The 19,790-nt window shown below is 38.6% G+C and overlaps 1 protein-coding gene across 3 annotated transcripts in view; it reads right to left on the bottom strand.

Moving 5' to 3' along the window:
* The window catches only part of SLC8A1 (solute carrier family 8 member A1), a 288,242-nt gene that overhangs the window by 48,973 nt on the left and 219,479 nt on the right, over positions 1-19,790 (bottom strand). Inside the window, exons 2-6 of one of the 3 annotated variants that reach the window (XM_063078334.1) lie at positions 10,713-10,819; positions 7,464-7,484; positions 7,022-7,039; positions 6,896-6,910; positions 2,794-2,862 (exon numbers count right to left, since the gene is read on the bottom strand). In XM_063078334.1, coding sequence (XP_062934404.1) covers positions 2,794-2,862; positions 6,896-6,910; positions 7,022-7,039; positions 7,464-7,484; positions 10,713-10,819 — 230 coding nt within the window. The remainder of the gene's footprint in view (positions 1-2,793; positions 2,863-6,895; positions 6,911-7,021; positions 7,040-7,463; positions 7,485-10,712; positions 10,820-19,790) is intronic. The other 2 variants (XM_063078336.1, XM_063078337.1) reach the window with 2 other exon arrangements.

The raw sequence follows: 19,790 nt of genomic DNA on the forward strand, positions 1-19,790 counted from the left end.
GTATGAAAATGACAAAAAACAAGGAAATAGTGTTTTAGCAGATTTCATTCTAATCTAAAGAAGAGTAAGTCACCTTGTCCTATGACTTGCTATACTATTGCTCGAAACTGACTTAGATTTCTTAATCCCATTGTCTATCCACCTGAAAAAGCTTCACTACCTCCATCTAGTTCAATCCTACTTATCTTTCAAAACCCCACCTCTTCTTGCATGAAATATCTCCTGATTGATGATTAGGGATTTAGAAATTACCACTCTAACTGTAAGTAATTCCTTAATATTCATTGTGTGTACTGAACATAGACACTCTCATATACTGTTTTGTTTTGTTTTTTAATTTTTATTTTTAAATTACCTTTACATACAAATATCCAGGACGTAAACATGTAAACTTGCTGAGATAGAGCAAGATGTCTCATTACTTGTTGAACTGCCCTCACATCTCCCAAGGCCTATTACAATGTATGGGACGTAGTAGGTGCTCAATAAGTATTTGTTGTGTGGCTGTTCAACCCACTGTTAGTAAATCCTCATTTTGCTCTATCCATTAAAAAGAATCATTTATTCGTTTAACACATCATTGCACTCCTACAATATGTCAGCACAGCCATAGTCTTCCTTCTTTCCCCTCCCTGTCACCTTCCATTAACTCATGGTCTAGTGGGAAGAGAGGCATCTAGACGGACAACTTCTAGTACAGCACGGTAAGGGATGGGGGACCAGGGTGGTGGGCGGGGGACAATAAGCTCTGCCTGAGGGAGTCAGGGAAGGCTTCAGGAAGGTGAGAGTATTTGAAATTGACCTTGAAGCAGATAGAGAAGCTTGCCAGGTGAAGGTGATGGTGAGTGTAGTTATGAGGTGGTAGGGTGAGGAGGTGCATTCCAGGCAGAGAGAGTTCAAAGTACAAAGGCACAGCGTCGTGGAAGGGTCATGGCTACTTAAGAGATAATTGTATTTGTATGTAACAGAGATGGCAGCTGGATAAATTGTATTATTACTCTACAAATGATACTGATAAATTAGCATATATGTTCTAGAGTTTTGACACTAGCAAAAAGCTGGATCTATTTTTTTTTAAAGTGTCCTCTCTTTAGTTACCTTTCATTGAATAGAAAAATGTTTAACAGTATTTTTTAAAAAATCATCTTTTATGTTTGTTTCCTTTTCACTGTGAAGCATTGGATCGAAGACAGATCATTTTACTATGGTCAAGGTCAGCTTCTTATTTATAGAGAGTTTACATGCTGTGGTTTTAGTTTTAGTTTTTTTTTTGGTTTTAGCTTTGTTTCTCAGATAGAGAAAACAAATTCTTTCTCTATGTGTGTATACATTTACATTTTAAAACTCACCATATTTTATCGAGAGGTTGGGTACAAAGTACATAACATCATAGTCTTAACCAACCAAAACAACTTAAAGATCAAATGCATAATTAACAGCCGCTGTTAAAATCAATATTGACAGAACATAAAACAATCCTGTGATAAAATCTACAGTGCGGGATCTCCCTTCTCCTGAGTGATTGATTTTGGAAACAATGACAAATAATAAAAGCTAACAGATACCTGGGATCTGGGAAAAGCAGAGTTATAAAAAGCTGCTACTAATGCTTTCTGGCTCAAGCTGCATTTTGAAGCAGCATCACTGTGAGTGGCGAAGGGCTGAAAACAATACAGCCCACATGCTCTCATTGTAGAGATCTGTACCTGAGGAGCTACTGTTGATCTTCTTTAATGTAGTCACAATTCTTAACATTAACAAACAATATAGAATTTGGAGAAGGGTACGAGGCCAGCAGTGGGACAATTTGCTCACGATTATTTTGATCTTTCACTCATAACTGTGCTGAGAAGTGAAAGCAGCCACTGGAGGGGGCCTCTCTCATGGGAGCCTAAGGAGACAGGTACTTTCGCTTCCATGGGAATATCTGGAATGACTTTGGAGTCAGGGCTGGGGATTGCGATTATTGAACGGGGGTGTGTGATATGAGGATGAGGAAAGTCCTACTGGGTCTGGTAGAAAAGTTTCTACCACCATGGCCCATGACAGGTGACGGTGATGACTGAAGTGTAAATATCCCTGTCCTCATCCAGACATTTTGGGCAAGGAGATGATATCTGGGATCTAAACCTATAGTACATCTGGGATAATGTGCAATCCTCTAGTCATCCTGGTGATGTTCCTCTATTTCACCTAGGGAGAAACCCCACAGATGTGCTATCATCTGGGCATATCTGGTTAAAACCATAATGCCTGGAAACAGGAAAGGCAGGCTTTGGACAGAAATATAGCTCAGCTTTTTTTTTTTTTTCCTTGACCGGTAAGGGGATCGCAACCCTTGGCTTGGTGTCATCAGCACTATGCTCAACCAGTGAGCGCACCGGCCATCCATATATAGGATCCGAACCCACGGCCTCAGCGCTATCAGCTGAGTGAGCCACGGGGCCTGCCCCAGCTCAGCTTTTAAAGCAACTCCTCTGTACTTGGGATGAAGGACTTGTGTATGAGAAGAGATAATTGCAAGAAGTCTCGAATATATTGAACTTGAGAGGGAGAGGCCACAGGATCAATCTTCTCTGCAGGTCCCTGCTGCCCCCTCCACAATGCCTCCTGCTCTGCCCTGACATTGTAGTATTTTGCTGCTGATTGGCTGCACCCCAGCTGCCAGAGAAGCCACTGAATTATTTAGGTATGTTTTAGAGGGGACGGGGCTAAAACGTATGATTCTAATGTGCAAAGATCTAAAGAACACCTGAAGGCTGTGGTTTTCCAGGACCATGATGAAATGAGTACCTGCAATGGTGATTACGGTAGAGGGAATCGGACGTTCTCTAGCGTGAACCTTCCTGAAGACAGGGTGGCCTAGCAAAAGGACAGGCAGAGAATCAACAGAATGGATCACATTGGCTTGCTGTCAGAACTCTGTGGAATTAGTAAGGTGAACATCACACCCAGATGCACACATCACAAGCAATGTTAGTTTGGGGGTGAGTGGTCGTAGGTCACCCCTATGTAGGTCACAGGAGGGAGCTTTGGTGGAGGTTAATGATGGAGGTAACTGCCCATAGACAAATGTTCCATGAGCCAAACCAGATTATGTTAATGAACCACATGCCCCATGGCAGGAGGAGCAGTCCAATTCCTGCAGGCATCTGAAAATGGAGTATCCAGGTCCTTCAAGTTACTGCTTCTAGAGGCATCATGGAACAGCAGAAAGCACTTGGTGTAAAATGACATGTGTCCTGCTTTTGAAGATTGTTAATACCAACAATATAGCCTTGAGTGGACCATTTCTCCAGTTTTCCTACATATAAAATGGGGAAAATAGTTCTGGCTCTGTGTATATCACAGGTATGTTTGAGAGTCAAGTAACATGACATCTGGAAACATGCTTATTGTATTTATTTCCTAGGCAGTCTCAATGAGGGAATGTTATATACACCTGCAGGCTTTGCACAGGAATGCCATGTTCACAGCAGTTCTTAGGCTTAAGCAGGCCTAAGGTTTTCATTGAACTCCTGATTCAATTGACTTCCAGACCCACCTGCTATTTGTTTCTACCAAGAGTTACCCAGAACCAACCTGGGAATCATGATACTTGGGAATCAGTGTGAACTCTACCATATGCTTGCCATCCAAACTTGGGCAAGGCATTTTTCCTCTTTGAGACTGTTTTCCCAATTGTAAAATGAAGCTGAACTTGAAGGGGCTTTGTTCTTCTAATCTACGTACCAGAGTGATAACAATGTTTTTAATTGTCAGAATTTTCATGGTTTGTTTTCCTTAAAAAGCCAGGTGCCTTATTAAGTCTATCACATGATGAGCATAATATGACTGGAGGAGTAATATTAAAGAGGTATACTGACTGCCATATAATTTTAATTAAATACGGATCTCTACAGTTGCATGTCTTGGAAATTTTGGGGATCAAATGTACTTCTTCCTCTCCAAATTGAGCCAGAATACTTAATTTATTAAAAATATTCATATGTACATGCTCCAGTTTCCCCCTTTTGGGGTCCCTCTCATTTTTCATTTGACTGGAATTCATAGCCATGTCATTTATGAGACATAGCCGGGCTTTGGATTGAAAGGGATTCAATGAGTAATTTCAAATGAGATAGGAATGAAGAGGTTGGGAGGGATGAAAGAGAACAGTCCTGGGGTTAAAACAGTCATCCTGGCCTTGGGCTTAAAGTCAGAAGGCCTGGCTCTGAGTCCTAGGTGGGTAATTTGTGGTAAACCGATTAATCTCTTTGAACCTTCATTTCCTCTCCTGGAAGAGCAATAAAATCTTACTCCATAAGGTTGGTGATAAAATAATATAAAGAACAGCAAATGCTTTACAAACTCTAAAGAGCTATAATGTATCTGGTGTTATCATGTCACATGACCAGAAGGTCAAAGGAGAATGAGACCATCGCTCCAAACAAGGGCCTTTCAATGAGGCAAGGTCAGGAACAACAGGTAAAGATTTGCGAATTCCAAAAGTACCACCAACACTTAATGTCCACTGCTAATGAGATCTCTGAAATACTGGCATTAGGCTGTGGACCAAATGACTTTTTCAATTTCCATATATCTTGCTTCAAATTTAGATTTTCACACTCAGCTACACAAGTCCATGAAAGACCTGCAGGCAAAGTCCAAGGGCTAGATTAATTCTTCAGTACTGCACCTGCATTTCTGAGTCTTGACTTCAAAGCCTCAAACTGACTTCAAAGAAAAGCTCTTTAGAGCTTAAAGCTGCTTTTCACTGTATAGACCTAAGGGGCATCCGGGGCATTCTGGACTGATTCAGGAGAACGGTAAAGTGAGACAGTATCTAGGAGAGTAGGAATGGACAGGCCAGTGTAGAAATTCCTAGAAGGTTCTAGAACATTCCCTTGTTCTAACTGCATCAATTTCAAGTCTTGGGAAGAGGTGGTAACATTAGAAAAACTTCTATTTCAGATTAAAGTTTTAGCTATAAGAAAGAACTTAATGAACTACATTAAATTATAGAAAACTTTGGAGGAAGTGATTCTGTCATCTTTGATGTAAGATGTGGCCAAGGCAGGAAATGTTGGACGTTACTGGACAGATATTATAGAACTACCTGAAATGAAGAATTTTTAGCAAAGAACACCAGGATCCCATTACCTGAGATACTAGAAGGAAAGATGATCTGAATGACATGAAAGGAAATCCCTAAAAACAAAATCTGACCTATTTAATAATAAAAAAATAGGAAGATAGACAAACACATTAATGCATTTTAGCAAGTCATTCTATAGTCAAAGATTTTTAGTTAAGGTCTCATTATCAGGCTGTACAGGACTGACAGTGCTGCTAGATAGTATACTATTTCTACAATGGTTGACTTAAAAAAAAATTACTTCAGTGAAGTCATGAAGGCTGGCTTGCTAAATCTCTACCTTCCTTAAATCTCTCAAGGATAACTAATTTATCATTGAGCGACAGAATCACAATGCAAGGCGTCTTCAAAAAGTTCATGGAAAAATTCATATTATCTTTTAATTCTATTTTTCCACAAACTTTTTGAAGGAGCCTCATATTTCTGAAAAGACTTCCATGAGATAGACTGATGGGATGAGAAAAAAAGATAAAAGTTTTAAAAAGTAAGTGTAAATTCCTGTACTTGGGTTCAAAAATAACCTTCAGTGGTACAAAATTGGGGGGCTCTGACCTGGAAGAGCTTCAGACGAAGCAGATTGAAGAAATCCTATGCAAGGTCTTGTCCTGTTTAGCATTTTTAGCCTTTTCAATTTCTGTGTCTCCGGGAGCCTATGAATCATTTTGTCATTAAATGCCACGTCTAGAGAGAAGCAGTGAAGAGCAACGGCCCATGTGAAATTGTCCACATTTAGAAAGTTCCACGGACAACATCACGTTGGAACTACTTATTCATATGTTCGTACTGTGGTTTAAGTTAACTCCATCTTTTGCCATAGTATTTTCATTGTTAGAAAGTTTGGAGATATTTCCTTCTAAATATTTTTGTTCGGCTCTCTGATTTCAAAATTTTGATATCTGTACAACATATTGGAAATTTTTGATATTTGTCCAATATATTAGAAAATGCCATGTAGGATATAGGACGTAGGCCATTTGAGACATCTTCAACCTGCAGCTTCATACAAATCAGAACTACTTTTTGATATTTATCTCCCTCCCTAAATCTGCACACATGACTCTGAAAGGGTAAGAAGACATTTAGGGTCAAAAGAGGATGCTGTAAGGAAATTTCTTCCATTTGTACACAAGAAAATAGTTTTAGTTGTGCTAAATAATGCAATCAACACAGGCTGAGTCCCATGCTGAATTTAAGGCTTTTAAACTTTTTGATTGCATTTTGAATTTTTATAGAGTACTTTGTAATTCACTTCCAGTGGCAGAAATATTACTTACTACCATGTTATTAATACTAAAAGCTAAATTTCCAAAGAGGGGCTCAGGTTGCCTGGTGGGGTGAAGGCAAGGAACTGCTCTATCCTCTCCCAATGTGGCATGATCTGTTATTAGGAGCCTGAGATTGGGCCAGGGAGCAGCCTTGGATGTCAGCTCCTATGTTTCCTTGAGGCCAGCAATTGTGTCATTTACTTGGTACTCTTTGGAACATCTATCAAGGTACACTGCACTTCATCAGTGCTATTGTGAACATGTGTAAATTGGTGAGTGTCAAAATGTGAACAATTATAGATTCTCCACATGAATTTGCTTACAACTAAACAGAACACACACACATTGTTAATCTGTATAATGTTAAATGTATAAAATCAGCAAGAGCACACCATGTGTTAAATGATAATGAAGATTACATAAAATGTGGGTTTGGTTTGATTTTTAAGGGTATTTGGGGATAAATAAGGAACATTTAAAAAAATTGTCTTACCGTACAGGTATTTTCCTTCATTAAAAGCAAACAAAAATGAGAAATGATTTTTTTAAATGTAATAACATATGGGGAGAACAGGCAGTAAAAATAAAATTAGAGAGCATCAGATTTTAAAATTCATACCTGTTATTGTGAAGCCACCTAAAAAAGAAAAAATAAATAAATGTTACAATTTAACTTACACTCTAACAAATACCAGCAATATCAGATTGCCTGACAACCCACCCAAGGTACGAAAACTTGCCAAATTATATTTACAATTAAGAGGAATATGAAAACATCCATCATGAATGAATCGCAAATCATTCTTTTAAGATTATGGGAATTTGTGCACAAAGTCAATTCTTGTGCATACCTAAGACATGACTGATTTTTTAAAAGGTTATATACTAAATTATAAATGTAATATAAACTATTTGACCTTAACAAAAACGAGGCCAATGGCCCTAAACAATCTTGCTAACAAATCAATAAAGATAAAAGTCAGAGAGCTACTATATCACCTGACAGAAATGGGAAATAACCTAGAAAAATGGAAAGGAAATGCAAGAAATGAAGTGCTTACCAAGCTCATTCAATAACAGGGCTGTGAAGGAAACAGACAAAGACAAACACAGAATAAGAGACCAAATGAATAATGAAAGTAAGAGGAATATCAGCAGAAAGAAATCCAGGCAGATCTGATTAGAGTGGTAGGGAACCACTGCTAAAAAAATTAGTGCACCCCAAAGAATTGTGGCGTTGGGAATATTTCCAAATAAACAATCCCAACAGAAATTTCTGCAAATGTGCGTGATTGAATATATATATATTTCATCTTACATTGGAGGGTCTTCAAAAAGTTCATAGAAAATTTGTATTATCTTCTAATTCTATCTTTCCACGAACTTTTTGAAATACCTTCACATACGATTTTTCTAAGTTTAATAAGACATTTCTACTATGAATGTACCTAGTTTACCAAATATAGTAGAAACATTGTATGAAGTTAATCCTTGATTTGAGTAAATCCGCCTCATTAAATATTGCCTGGGAGTTATCAATCCAACATATGGAAGTCTTAGATCACCCAGGATCTCAGCTATTTTTATCTTTATCCAATGAGAACAGATAAAACATCCTAGGAAATTCCATTTTGGCTACCTGTCTGGAGGGGGACTTTGGCCTAAGGTAAAACTCTCTCTCTGGATGTTCTATTTGGATGATATCTTGGCCAGCAAGAATTGCTTATGTTTTTTAAATCCTTAAAACTTAAGAGCCTTAGGAATGAAAGCTTATTTGTATGTCCTCAAGTGTGAATTCTGTACATTATTAGATGACCAGAATGCTTCTAATGTACATATAACCCCATGGAAACTGAGAGGGCCAGGAGGGCTGGGGGAACTTAAACAATTTGTCTTTTGGGTTATGTGTTTTAAACCTAGATTACAGTAGCACTTTATTTTAGTAAAAGCTATCTGGCTAAATGTATCAAAGAAATTACTTCCTGAGTTTTAGATGAGAATGATACAATTACTTTTTAGGGCCCACTTCTCCTCTAATGGTAGTGGCATTAGAGGATACTTTCCAAGACAAGTCAGTCATTTTATTTATAGTGACAAGAATCCACTTGAATAATGTGAAACTGGATAGTGCTATCAAGGAATTTTAATTTGCTTTTCCATGAGGGCACATTTTACTGAAATGACAATTGAAAGAGCTGTATCCAAGATGCTCTTCCTTGAGATAAAAGACAATTCTTTGTGGGAATACATTTAGAAATAAGTGCTTTTCCTGTCTGTTAATGAGGCATTTTTGATCTCATCTTTGGAAGAAATCAGCACAATTTTCTGAAGTCTCTTTTCCTCCATCTACTGCCTATGGAGCTTATTAAATAGGCTGCGTTAAAATCGGTTCCCAGTGCTCCTTTCTTCATCACTCCAAAGGCTCCTGTCACCATTTTGAACTTGATTAAGTCAGGGAAATACACATTTTTTTCCCCCGATAGACTCTGAGGCCAGTGACTTCTCATAAACATGGGATTAAATTTTTGCAAATGTTGAGTCTATATAAGAATTAGTCCTATGTTTTCTATTTTTCCCCCTGCATCTAAAAGTATAAATTTTTTGCAAAGTGGTCCATCTAATTATTTCCTGTACTGCTCTCATCAATTATTTGTATGCAATTCATAAGAGCTATTAATATGTGCTATGCTCATTTTACGTATATAATGAAATCAACATTCTTTTATGATGGCGACTGTTAGAGGGTAATTGTTGGAAGCCCTAGTAACAATTCAGAATAAAAAATTATCTGTAAAGCTGATATAAAATTCCTGTCCATCCCTATCAAAAATAGGCCATATAAAATTGATATAAAATCAATGATAAAATAAATTGGTTCCTTTGTCCAAATATGTTCAAAAAATATAAGTATGAATCAACAAAATCTAATTATAAGGATACTTCTGTTTATTTTTTCTTTTTACTATGCAAGCTAAAAATTCATTAATTCTATGAGGAACAAAAGAGTTTGGAGCATAAGGCTATGTAGGCCTTAAGCAAGGGTTAAATTCTTACTAACGAACCAAATCCTTCCAACTAGAGAAAATTAATATCACTATGGTTTCATATATATGTTACCTTTTAAATATCATATTTAAAGCATCATGCCAGAATGAGCCTAGAATGTTGATAGCACTATTCTTTAAGGATCTTTGTTATTCCCCCATTTTTTTTTAAACTGGGTTCTCTAAAGAAGCATAATTATTGGATTCTGAAATTTCCTATTAGTTGCCAGCTTTACTGAGGTATGATTGACAAGGTACTATGTAGTCTTTATCACCAACATTTTAGGGGAGATTTAACAGTTGGAGCCACATTTTAGAATGAAACCTAAGTAGCGAAAAACCAAACACATTCTTTTATATCATCATTTTCGAATTACAAAAATCCCTTCCACTATTTATTAAATTTGGTTGCTATCAAGGTTAGCTGGCATTTTCTGAAGAGAATGGGCATTGCTTGGTGCACTTGTGAATCAGGGAAGGTTAACGCAATTGCTAAAGCTTCAGAGGCAATGAAGTGTAGTACTTGGAAGCCGAGGAAGAGGAGAGAGCTAAGTGTGAGAGTAGGGAGACACGGAGAGAGAAGAGTACAATTTCTCGCTGGTATGTCTTTGTATACTCTCACACCTTTCATTCCTCTTCTTATCCATTTTGGTTCCTCAAGCACAAGGGAGAAACTGCACTCTTTCTCATATTCCTCCCGGTCATTTATTCTAATGGTAATGATCTTCCTGTGGGAACACAAGACAAAGGCAAAACAAATGGTTGACGTCACACGCTCATGCTCTGGGTGTCACTGTGATGTTATGGAGGAAAAACTGGCAGCACATAGACCTCCAGAAGTATGTAAAAGGGCATTTGGGTACTCTCAGCTGGCCCCCCAGTAAGTTTTTTTTTGCTAATGTCTCACTTTCACAAATTCCTCCTGCATCAGTTAGCAGTAGGTAGGTGCCTGCCAAATTAGGAAGGTAAATCACAATGGTGGCTTCATTTTGGCATTGCACAGAAGCTGCACCAACTTTCCCCCAAACGGAGGCTCGATTGACTGCACTGAAAAGATTACTCTCTCAGACCTGTAAGGTGCAGAGTGGCCAAAATTGGCTGATGCCGCTGCAGGCCCGGCCCAGTGTGGCTGGGTGCGAGGTCTATGCCCTGTTACATAGGTGGAGGGATGTGTGCGATGTAAGTCAAGTTCTGCAGAGGGCAGGCATCCAGGGTGGCACAGGCCAGCAGAGGCTGCGGGGCTCAGCCCTGGGGCAGCTCCCCCACCTTTCTTCTCACTCATTTCCACCAGGCGGGGCTCTCCAATCTCAAGGAAGAAGGTCTTGTTTTTCTCATACTCCTCATCATCAATTACCTTGACTGATATTGTTTTGCTGAAACAGAGAAGAATAGAAATTGACGAACGAGGGGAAGAGGAAAGAGAAGAGAAGGAACATAAAGAAGAGGAAAGCAAGGTTAATGAGTTGCACTTCCAGAGAAACGCCAAATGAGAAACTTCTGTACTGTGAGTTTTTTTCTTCAAGAGTGGGTATCAGATAGTCTGAAAGACTGAAGAGGTCACCCAATGCATAACTCTCAGGGCCACAGAATTATTTTGGACAAAATATAGCACTCAGTACCAATGAGTTTGTCATCATCATGAGAAGGAAAAATAGAAAAACACAGATCACAATAATAAGAAAGGAAAAATATATTTATTTAGTAAATGCCTTTACCATTGTATTGTCTGAGCTGTGCCCTGGAATTTACTCCTTTAGAACCAATCAATAAATCACATCAAAATATTAATAGAGGTTATCCCTGAATAATAGGCTTCTGGGTCATTTTTTCCTTCACTGTGCTTTAATGTACTTCTAACATAATCTTTTTATCATAACATTTTATTAAAATGATAATAAAATAATCACAAAAGAAAATATAAAGTCTTCTATCTTACACCACCCAATGTCCTAGAATCAAACTCTTATTCAGGTTAGTCAGATTTTTCACCTAGACCTCAACAGGAGGTTGTTCCTGTTTTGTTTGTCTTTCTAAAGATGGAAACTGTGGCCTCACAACAGCTGTTTTGAAAGTGGGGTGGCATGATACTGTAGTTATTTTCATCCCAAAGTTGATTTTTAACTTTCACTAAATATGCCATTTACACTACTTTCCAACTCCACCGATAAGCCAAGGCATTTTGAGAATTCTTCCTGTAATCCAACCTTTAATGGTTCTTGCCCTAAGATCCCATGATCCTATTGCTGTTAGTGACTGACAGGCAGGAAGGACAAATGCAAATGTTATGCAAATCCCAACTTCCTGGAAGCATCCTTGATGACTCTGAAAATAAATCAGTCTAATGTTACCTTTTAATTAGGAAGGGTTTAACAGTTCATGTGTTACAACGTACTTAGAGCCCCCAAACACTGATTCGTCCTTGAAAAAATTTTTTCAATAACATTGGCCAAAAACATTTCTGATTAAAATTTTTGAAACAATGAGTTTGTATAGACACAGAGTTTTAATAGCATGTACATTCTTTAATTTTGATGGAGCTTTGTAGGTCTACTGGAAGGAAATTGGTTTATAATCTTGTTTTTATTTTATTGATCGAAGACGTCAAGTTTCATTTAGACCCTTGCATACTAAAGAGCATCGGTCTTCTTCCCTGGTAGGAAGGAAGCATAAGTAGAAGTTGCTTTTAATTCTCTAAATTTCCCAGCCCCTAATGGCAAATGCTTAAGTCTTCCTTTCTTGGCTTAGCATTGTAGAAGTGAGATCAAACGGATGGTTCTGGTCCTTTGCAGCCTTATAACATACTCTGTTCCTTGGCCAAAGAGCATCCCTACATGATCTTCACATCCCATTTTCTCACTCCTAAGGAGTTGGAGCTCATGAAAGTACCTTTTCTAACTCAGTTCTGTCTTCAGAGACTGAAATAGTAATGCTGGCTGAATAGCTATAAATAACTAAACAACATGCAATTTTTTAAGGTAGTTAGATATTTACAAAACTACCAACAGTATGACAAATGCCAGTTATGATGTATACAGTGAACAGTTCCTGCCTAACTTCTAGAACTATATTCTGGAATTCACCTATTTACTTCTATTAACAGCAACACAAAAAAATCAGCCTGCCCTGGCTAAACTGGGAAGTGTAGTTGTTCCTCAACATCCAAAAAATACTAAAAAAAAAAAGAGAGAGAGAGAGAGAGAAAGCACTGAGGACAGACATAAGGAATGAAGATGTGTGCACTTTCTATATCAGAACTGTATTTGAAGTTATAAGTAAGATCAAATTGACCCTACAAAAACCTACCAAATATCTTTCTTTGTCATCAACTTATGCATTTTGGGTATTAATTTGCATCATACAGTCTTACAATCTTAAACTATGGTTATACACCTCTACTAAAACAATCAGTATCATGATACCAAGGGTGGGAAAGTGTCGATGGGCATTGAAAGGGCCACGCTACCGTCTTCTAGACCTGATGACCCATTGTTTACTATCAAGGCACATCATAGTAGGTATACATCAAATTGGAAGCCCCCCTCCCCCACTGTGAGAGTCATGTTGCAATATTCTTGCTTGTAGTACTTAAAAACATCTGACTTTATATTTCTCCTTCTTGTATTCCCAGTCCAGCCTGCATCTCATCATATATTTTATTGGATTGTAGAAATAAGGAAAGCACAGTGGGGATAATTTGAGTAGCCTTACTGATGGAGTGAATGTTTGTGTAGGAAAGATAGCAGCTTCATGCTCACAGGGCAATATGATAACTTATTTACCAACAAATAGAAACAACCAAACATATTATTTCTTATCCTTGGTGAATATCATAGAATTTAATCCTCTATTGCTATAATAGCTTTATTTTTTAATACTCTGAATGGCTGATGCGTGTGATAAATATACTTATACAGCCCCACACAATTTTTTTGTATAATAAAATAAGCATTTACAATTTATTATTAGAGTACCACTATTAGCTAAAAATCATAATTCTTATAAAATATTTTAGTAGTTGCTAAGTGTGATACTAGAAAATCAAAGATAAAGAAGAAAGAAAAAAGTACTTCTATAGTGTTTGACAGAGACATCTAAAACAGATGTAATTTGCATAATGGCATATCATTTCAAAATCATTAGCAACAGAATCAATAATGCCCCTGACAGGAGGAGCCTTTAAATTATATATTGATTTAGCTGCTCTTTGCACAGTAAAGCTATTAATAGGAAACTTGATTATTAAAGGACATTTCAGTTAATCTGAAGTGGTAAGATGAAGTCAGTCCTTATGAATTAGCCCTCTAAAATTAGGAGAGGCAAAAATCATAAGTCAGTGGTAATATTCACCTTTTGCTTCAGAACAGAACTATTTCTCCTCCTAGCAAAGGTAACAAAGGTGAAATTAACCAGTGTAATTTTTAAAAACATATCCTTGGAATGTCTCCTTCTCACTTTCCAGAGCCTAATGCATGAAACCTACTGCTGCCACTTTTTCCATCCCTGAGGATGTTACATGAGATGGAGTTGGTTTGGTGAAGACCCCAGTTACACTGGCTTGATACTCATCAGAAGCATTCCTCTGTTACTCACAGATCTGCAGTAGAAATAGAATCTCAAGGACTAAAGGGACCTTAAAGGTCCTCCATTGTGCCCCGTCCCCTCACCAATCCCATGGTCACATGGCTTTTGCATTGCCCTAAAGATGCCAGCAGATCCATGTTGACTGTTGTGTTTATCAATGGGGAGCAGTCAGATAGCTGTTGCTATTTCTCTAAATTGACAGGTTAACAAAAGCAAGACTGGAACAGTTGAGTAGACATAACTCTTCATCCAGATACAACTCTTGTACTATTATTGCACTAGTAAGGAACAAATAGAAAACCTGGTGTCATGCAATTTTCAACTCACACAATTATGACAAAGAAGGTAAAAATAACTCACACGAATTTTTTACATCTCTTTAAAGTTGAACAGTGTACTATAAAAATTGTATTTTCTAAAAAGTAGCAGAGCAGTTATAAATCTTATGATAACATTAAAATATTTCTCAATGTGGTCAAAATTTTTATGGAAGTACATTTTGGTTTCATTTCTAGAAGAACAGGAGATTAATTTATTTAGAGGAAAAATACAGATCTTTCCTTTTGATTTTTGTAGTGCCTTTCATGTGATGATACAAACCAACCTCTGTACTTTACTTCTCAGTCTCTCTTATCTGACTGGTTGCAAAGAACCTGAATATCTTCAAACAGACTAACAAAGAGTCCCTGTATCTGGTGGTGACTCAGGCAGACAGTGAGAAAAGTGAGAAAGAGGTAGTTTATTAGTGAGGGCTGAGAAAGGAGATGTCTTCAAAATATATTGTAGTCTCTTATCAATATGCTGAAGAGGTATTGGTGTCTTCTTTAATTTAAACCTCAATTTGTCCTTCTGTGGTTTCTTTTCCCTAAGACTGCCATTGATGTTGGAGCAAGATGAGAAAAAGATGAGTTGGAGGATTAGAGAGAAGAGACTTTCTAAATCCTCCCACAAAAGATTCTAGTGAGAATTTTACATATTTAGATGCAGAAGTGGCTTTTTCTTTTCTTTAACATTTACCCTCTCTTTAGGCATATTCAGAGGTCAATGGAATGATGTGCACTTTGCATTTCATAATTCACAGATAGTCATAGCAGTCCTAGAAGTAATTCCTGCTATGATTTGCAGAGAAAACAATGACTCTCAGAGAAGTTAGTAACTTCCAAGATCACAAAATGAGATTCCTGTAACTGGCTCTAAGGACCAATATCTTTCAATTATGTGACCCACAGTCAACCACCAGCTCCCTTATTCATTCAACTGCATGGTATTTTTATGACCATCTTAAAGGATCTGGGTCATTATTTTAAATTAATATAGAGGTTTATTGTTTTATCTTTACGTTAACAAAGACTGCCCGTGTGAACCATGATAGAATTTCAATTTTGTTGTGAATAAGATGGCAGCACCTATTATATTCCATGATGGCTACCTTAAAAAGTTAAATCCTTGTGAAGATAAAGGTTTAATTGAAAAGTACCATGAACATGGAGGGGATCCCCGACTCTGAGGACACTGAGTAGCCAACCAGCAGCCTGAGCCTCGCCTGAGGTGGTGAGCTTGTTAGTGATGCACAATCTTGGTCTCCAACCCAGACTCACAGAATCAGAGTCTGCATTTTAACAAGATCCCTCATGACTCCTATGCATGTTAAAGTCCAAGAAGCAGTGATCTAGAGAGGACAATGGCCTCCTTTATTAAGTTGGGTAATAAATTAAGAGGCTGGTAATAGTTGGGCTTGTGTTTCGGACCTGGCTATATTAGAATCACCCACGAACTATAGATGCCTGTGTGTACTCCAGATTAGTTAAATCAAACTCTCTAGTTGTGGGGTCCCAGCATGAATATAGTTTTTAAAAGTTTTTCAGGTGATTCTAATATGCAGCCAGGGCTAGGGATTGGCTAATGGAAAGTCAAAATGTATGTTCTGATCTTTAAAAGAATGCATTAAAACAGAATAGATAGAATGTCATAGTCAAAACTAAATTTTAGATCTAATTAGCAATCTAGATTGGAACCTGGGAGAAACGTTTTGCTTTGTCCTTCACTAGTGTTCTTTCCTGGATTATATGACATACTTGAAGTTGTTTTCTTAGCTCAGGAAATGCTGGTCACGGCAGACAACCTTAATAGTACAGGTGAGAAAACATCTTTAGCATTCAGGCAGTAGAGTTTACACTCACACGGTGATTTCTTTTTCAACAATGTGATAGGAACTCTGGTGATATGTTTTTACATGACAGTGGTTACATCTGGAGAGCAGACAAACTGAGTTTCAACTGCTACAGAAGACAGTAATGTCTCATGTCCCACTCCCCCCGACTGCTCCCAGCCTCTGTGCCTTGTCAGTGAAAGGCCTTATTGGTAAAACTGGAACCTTTCTGTAAGCCACAACTCTGTGAGACTCAAGAAAAAAGTGACCCAGGACTGACCACATAGGAACCTTGTAACTTCTCTGACCACAGAGTGATGTCATTAGGTAAGATGTTTGAAATTTGATCCACAGTACACGATGTTAAAAGCTTTAGGATAAACTCTTACAACCTAAAACGACAAATAACCTAGCCAAAAAACAGGCAAAAGATCTGAATAGGCACTTCTCCAAAGAAGATAAACAAATGGCCAACAAGTAAATGAAAAGATGTACCATGTCATTAGCCATCAGGGAAATGCAAATCAAAGCCATGATGAGATAATAAGTCACACCCAGTAGGATGGCTATACTCAAAAGGCAGATCGTAACAAGTGTTGGTGAGAATGTAGAGAAACTGGAACCCTCATACACTGCTGGTGGGAATGTAAAAGGTGCAGCCACTTTGTGGAGAAGTCCTCAAAAATTTATAAATAGAGTCACCATATGACCCAGCAATTCTACTTTTAAGTATATGCCAAAGAGAATTAAAAACATATGTTCGGCGGTCAAGATGGCAGAATAGATGGTCACCAGCGTCACTCTCTCTCACAAATCAACCAATTTACAACTATAAGAATGTAACAACAGCCAAGCTGGGGCTGCTAGAGATCAGGGGAAGAGGTGGAGAGATCTACGGAGTTCATGAAGGTGGGAGAAACTACGATGAGAGAAAGAAAAAACTGCTTGGAGCATTTCAGGCCGTGGCTGCTTTAAGGCTTGAGCTGCTGAGCACATGGAGCAGGAACCGGCAGAAGCCTCAGCTGTGCCCTTCAGATGGAGTTGCTTGGAGGCCGCAGGGGAGAAGAAGGCCTTGGTGGTCCCCAGGACAGCAGGACCACTAACAGGGTTCCTGTGGACCTATGCAGGAGCGAGGAGCAAGAACAGCTGAAAAAGGGGAGCCATTCAGAGGCCAGTGAGTAATTGCAAGGGACCAGTGCAGGGCCTTTCCCATGGGAAGTGTTTGGAGCATGGGTGGTGGGGGAGACGGGCCCATTGGGAGAACACTGGAACACAGCAAGGACAGCCGATCCACCCCCCCAGTCAATGCAGGACCACTCAGAGGAGACTGGTCGGGAATGCACAATTGCATGGGGTGCAGTTTTATGAAAAAATTCAGGCCTAGATCAGAGTTTCTACACAACCCAGGTGCACCTGGTCTCTGGAAAGCTGGAAGTACCTGTAAGGTCAACTATTAAACCCCGAGCTGCACAAAAAACCTTCCCTAGGGAAACAGCAGCAAAGCAGCAATTTAGCTCAACAACAAGCTCAAGTACTGGTTTCCACAGGAAATTCCCCCATTATAGATGTAAGCAAAGGACAAAAAATTATTTCTGGCCCTGGCACACCACTAGTGTCTTGAGGCCTGCCTGGGGACCTGAGGGATTGAGCCGGGGACTGGACCCCCCCACAACCAGGCACACCACCAGCACCAAAGAGCACACCAAAAACATCTCCTCCATGTGGGTGGACCACCACAGCCACCACAATAACCATGGCTGCAGCAAAAGCAGCTAGATGTCACAACCACCAAGCAGATGGTCTGCCAGCCATTAGAGTGCATTGACACAAGGAGAGTCACCAGCAGAGACCAAAGAAAAGAAGAGGACGTCTCCCTCCACAAAGCCCATTCCAGAGTGACAGAAGCATCTGCTCTACAATAATATTGGGGGACCTGATCACACCTCTCAGCATTGGACAGATCATATAGGCAACAAATCAACAGAGTAACCATTATTCTTTCAGAAGGAGAGAAGAAATCTAGGGTAATTAGAGGGGGGAGGGGGGAGGGAAAGGGGGATGGGGTGAGATCGGACGAGGGGCATAAAGAATAAGTATGATTTGTAACAATATATATGCTAGTAATATTGATTTGATCAATATATCTCAATGTTGAACCCCCAAAATATGTATAATCAATTTTGATTCATAAAAATTAAACAAACAAACAAACAACATATGTTCACACAAAAACTTGTACATGAATGTTCATTGCAGCATTGTTCATAATAGCCCCAAAGTAGAAAAAATTGAAATATCTATTAACTGATGAGTGGATAAACAAAACGTGATATATCAACATGATGGAAAATTACTCAGCAATAAAAAGGAATGAAGCACTGATACATGCTTTAACATGAATGAACCTTGAAAACATTATGCTATGTGAAAGAAGGCAGACACAAAAGATCACATATTGTATAATTCCATTATATGAAACATGCAGAATGAGCAAATCCAGAGGCAGAAAGTAGATTACTAGTTACCTAGAGCTGAGGGCTTGGGGGTGAGTGTGTGTGTGTATGTGTTTGGGTGTGTGGGGGATGTGTGTGTGTGTGTGATTGTGACTGCTAATGGGTATGGGATTTCATTTTGGGGTGATAAAAATGTCCTAAACTTGATTGCAGTGACGGTTGCAAAACGCTGAGAACATACTGAAACTCACTGAACTGTACATTTTAAATGGGTGAATTCTATGGTATGTAAATTATATCTCAATAAAGCTGTTCTCAAAAAAACAAGCTTTCGGATAAATCATAGTCTTTAGAAAAGGCTGTTTCCTGGGCTGAGAAAAGGTAGTAAGACTGGAGTCTTCAGCAAGGAGTTTCACATTTTGCTAGTGCTGCCACACAGAAAACTGGAGTGTGGCATGCCACAAGACACCAAAAATCATTTGCATCAAAGCTAGGTGCCCGTGTTGTGTCTGTCAGTTCTACTACCCTCAGTCCATTCCTTTCCTCAGAACTTCTCATGAATGCTGACTGTTCCTCCAGGGATCGAGGGCTACTGGTGTTGTACTTTGACATGCTCAGCATTTGGGGTGGTTATTATCTCAGGCCTGGCATCCATGGCTTGTTTCTTTCTCCCAAAATATAAAGTATTATGGAAATGTCAGAAGCAGCATTTCCTTCATGGCATTAGGAAAGGAAAGGATTGTAACAATAGGTTTTGCCTGCTGCCCTTGTGAAGTCAGTGGCTCTGTTCACATCCTCAGGCATTCTCTGGCTCCCTTGTTAGTATTTACTTCTCTCTACCTACAAATAATTATAAACTTGCCTTTCTATCAGTTGGTTTAAATTCATGGTGCATTTTAAGCAATTTTCCCTTTAAGAATTGATCTGGTGAGTGGTTTGGTGATTTAAGGCTAGGAAAAGAAAGGGGCAGTCAGAGAAGACCCATGCTATATGCTTGTCATTTTCTATAAGTGACCCAAATCAACTCCCCACTCCAGTAAACATTCCAAATAGGATAAGAACAGGCTGTTATTTATATTACTCCTACTAACACTTTTATATCACTTTCACATTATTGGTGAGAAACTTTGGCCGTGGATTCACCTGGGAATTTGCTCTATA

The sequence above is a fragment of the Cynocephalus volans genome, chromosome 14, assembly GCF_027409185.1.
Source record: "Cynocephalus volans isolate mCynVol1 chromosome 14, mCynVol1.pri, whole genome shotgun sequence".
Lineage (NCBI taxonomy): Eukaryota > Metazoa > Chordata > Mammalia > Dermoptera > Cynocephalidae > Cynocephalus > Cynocephalus volans.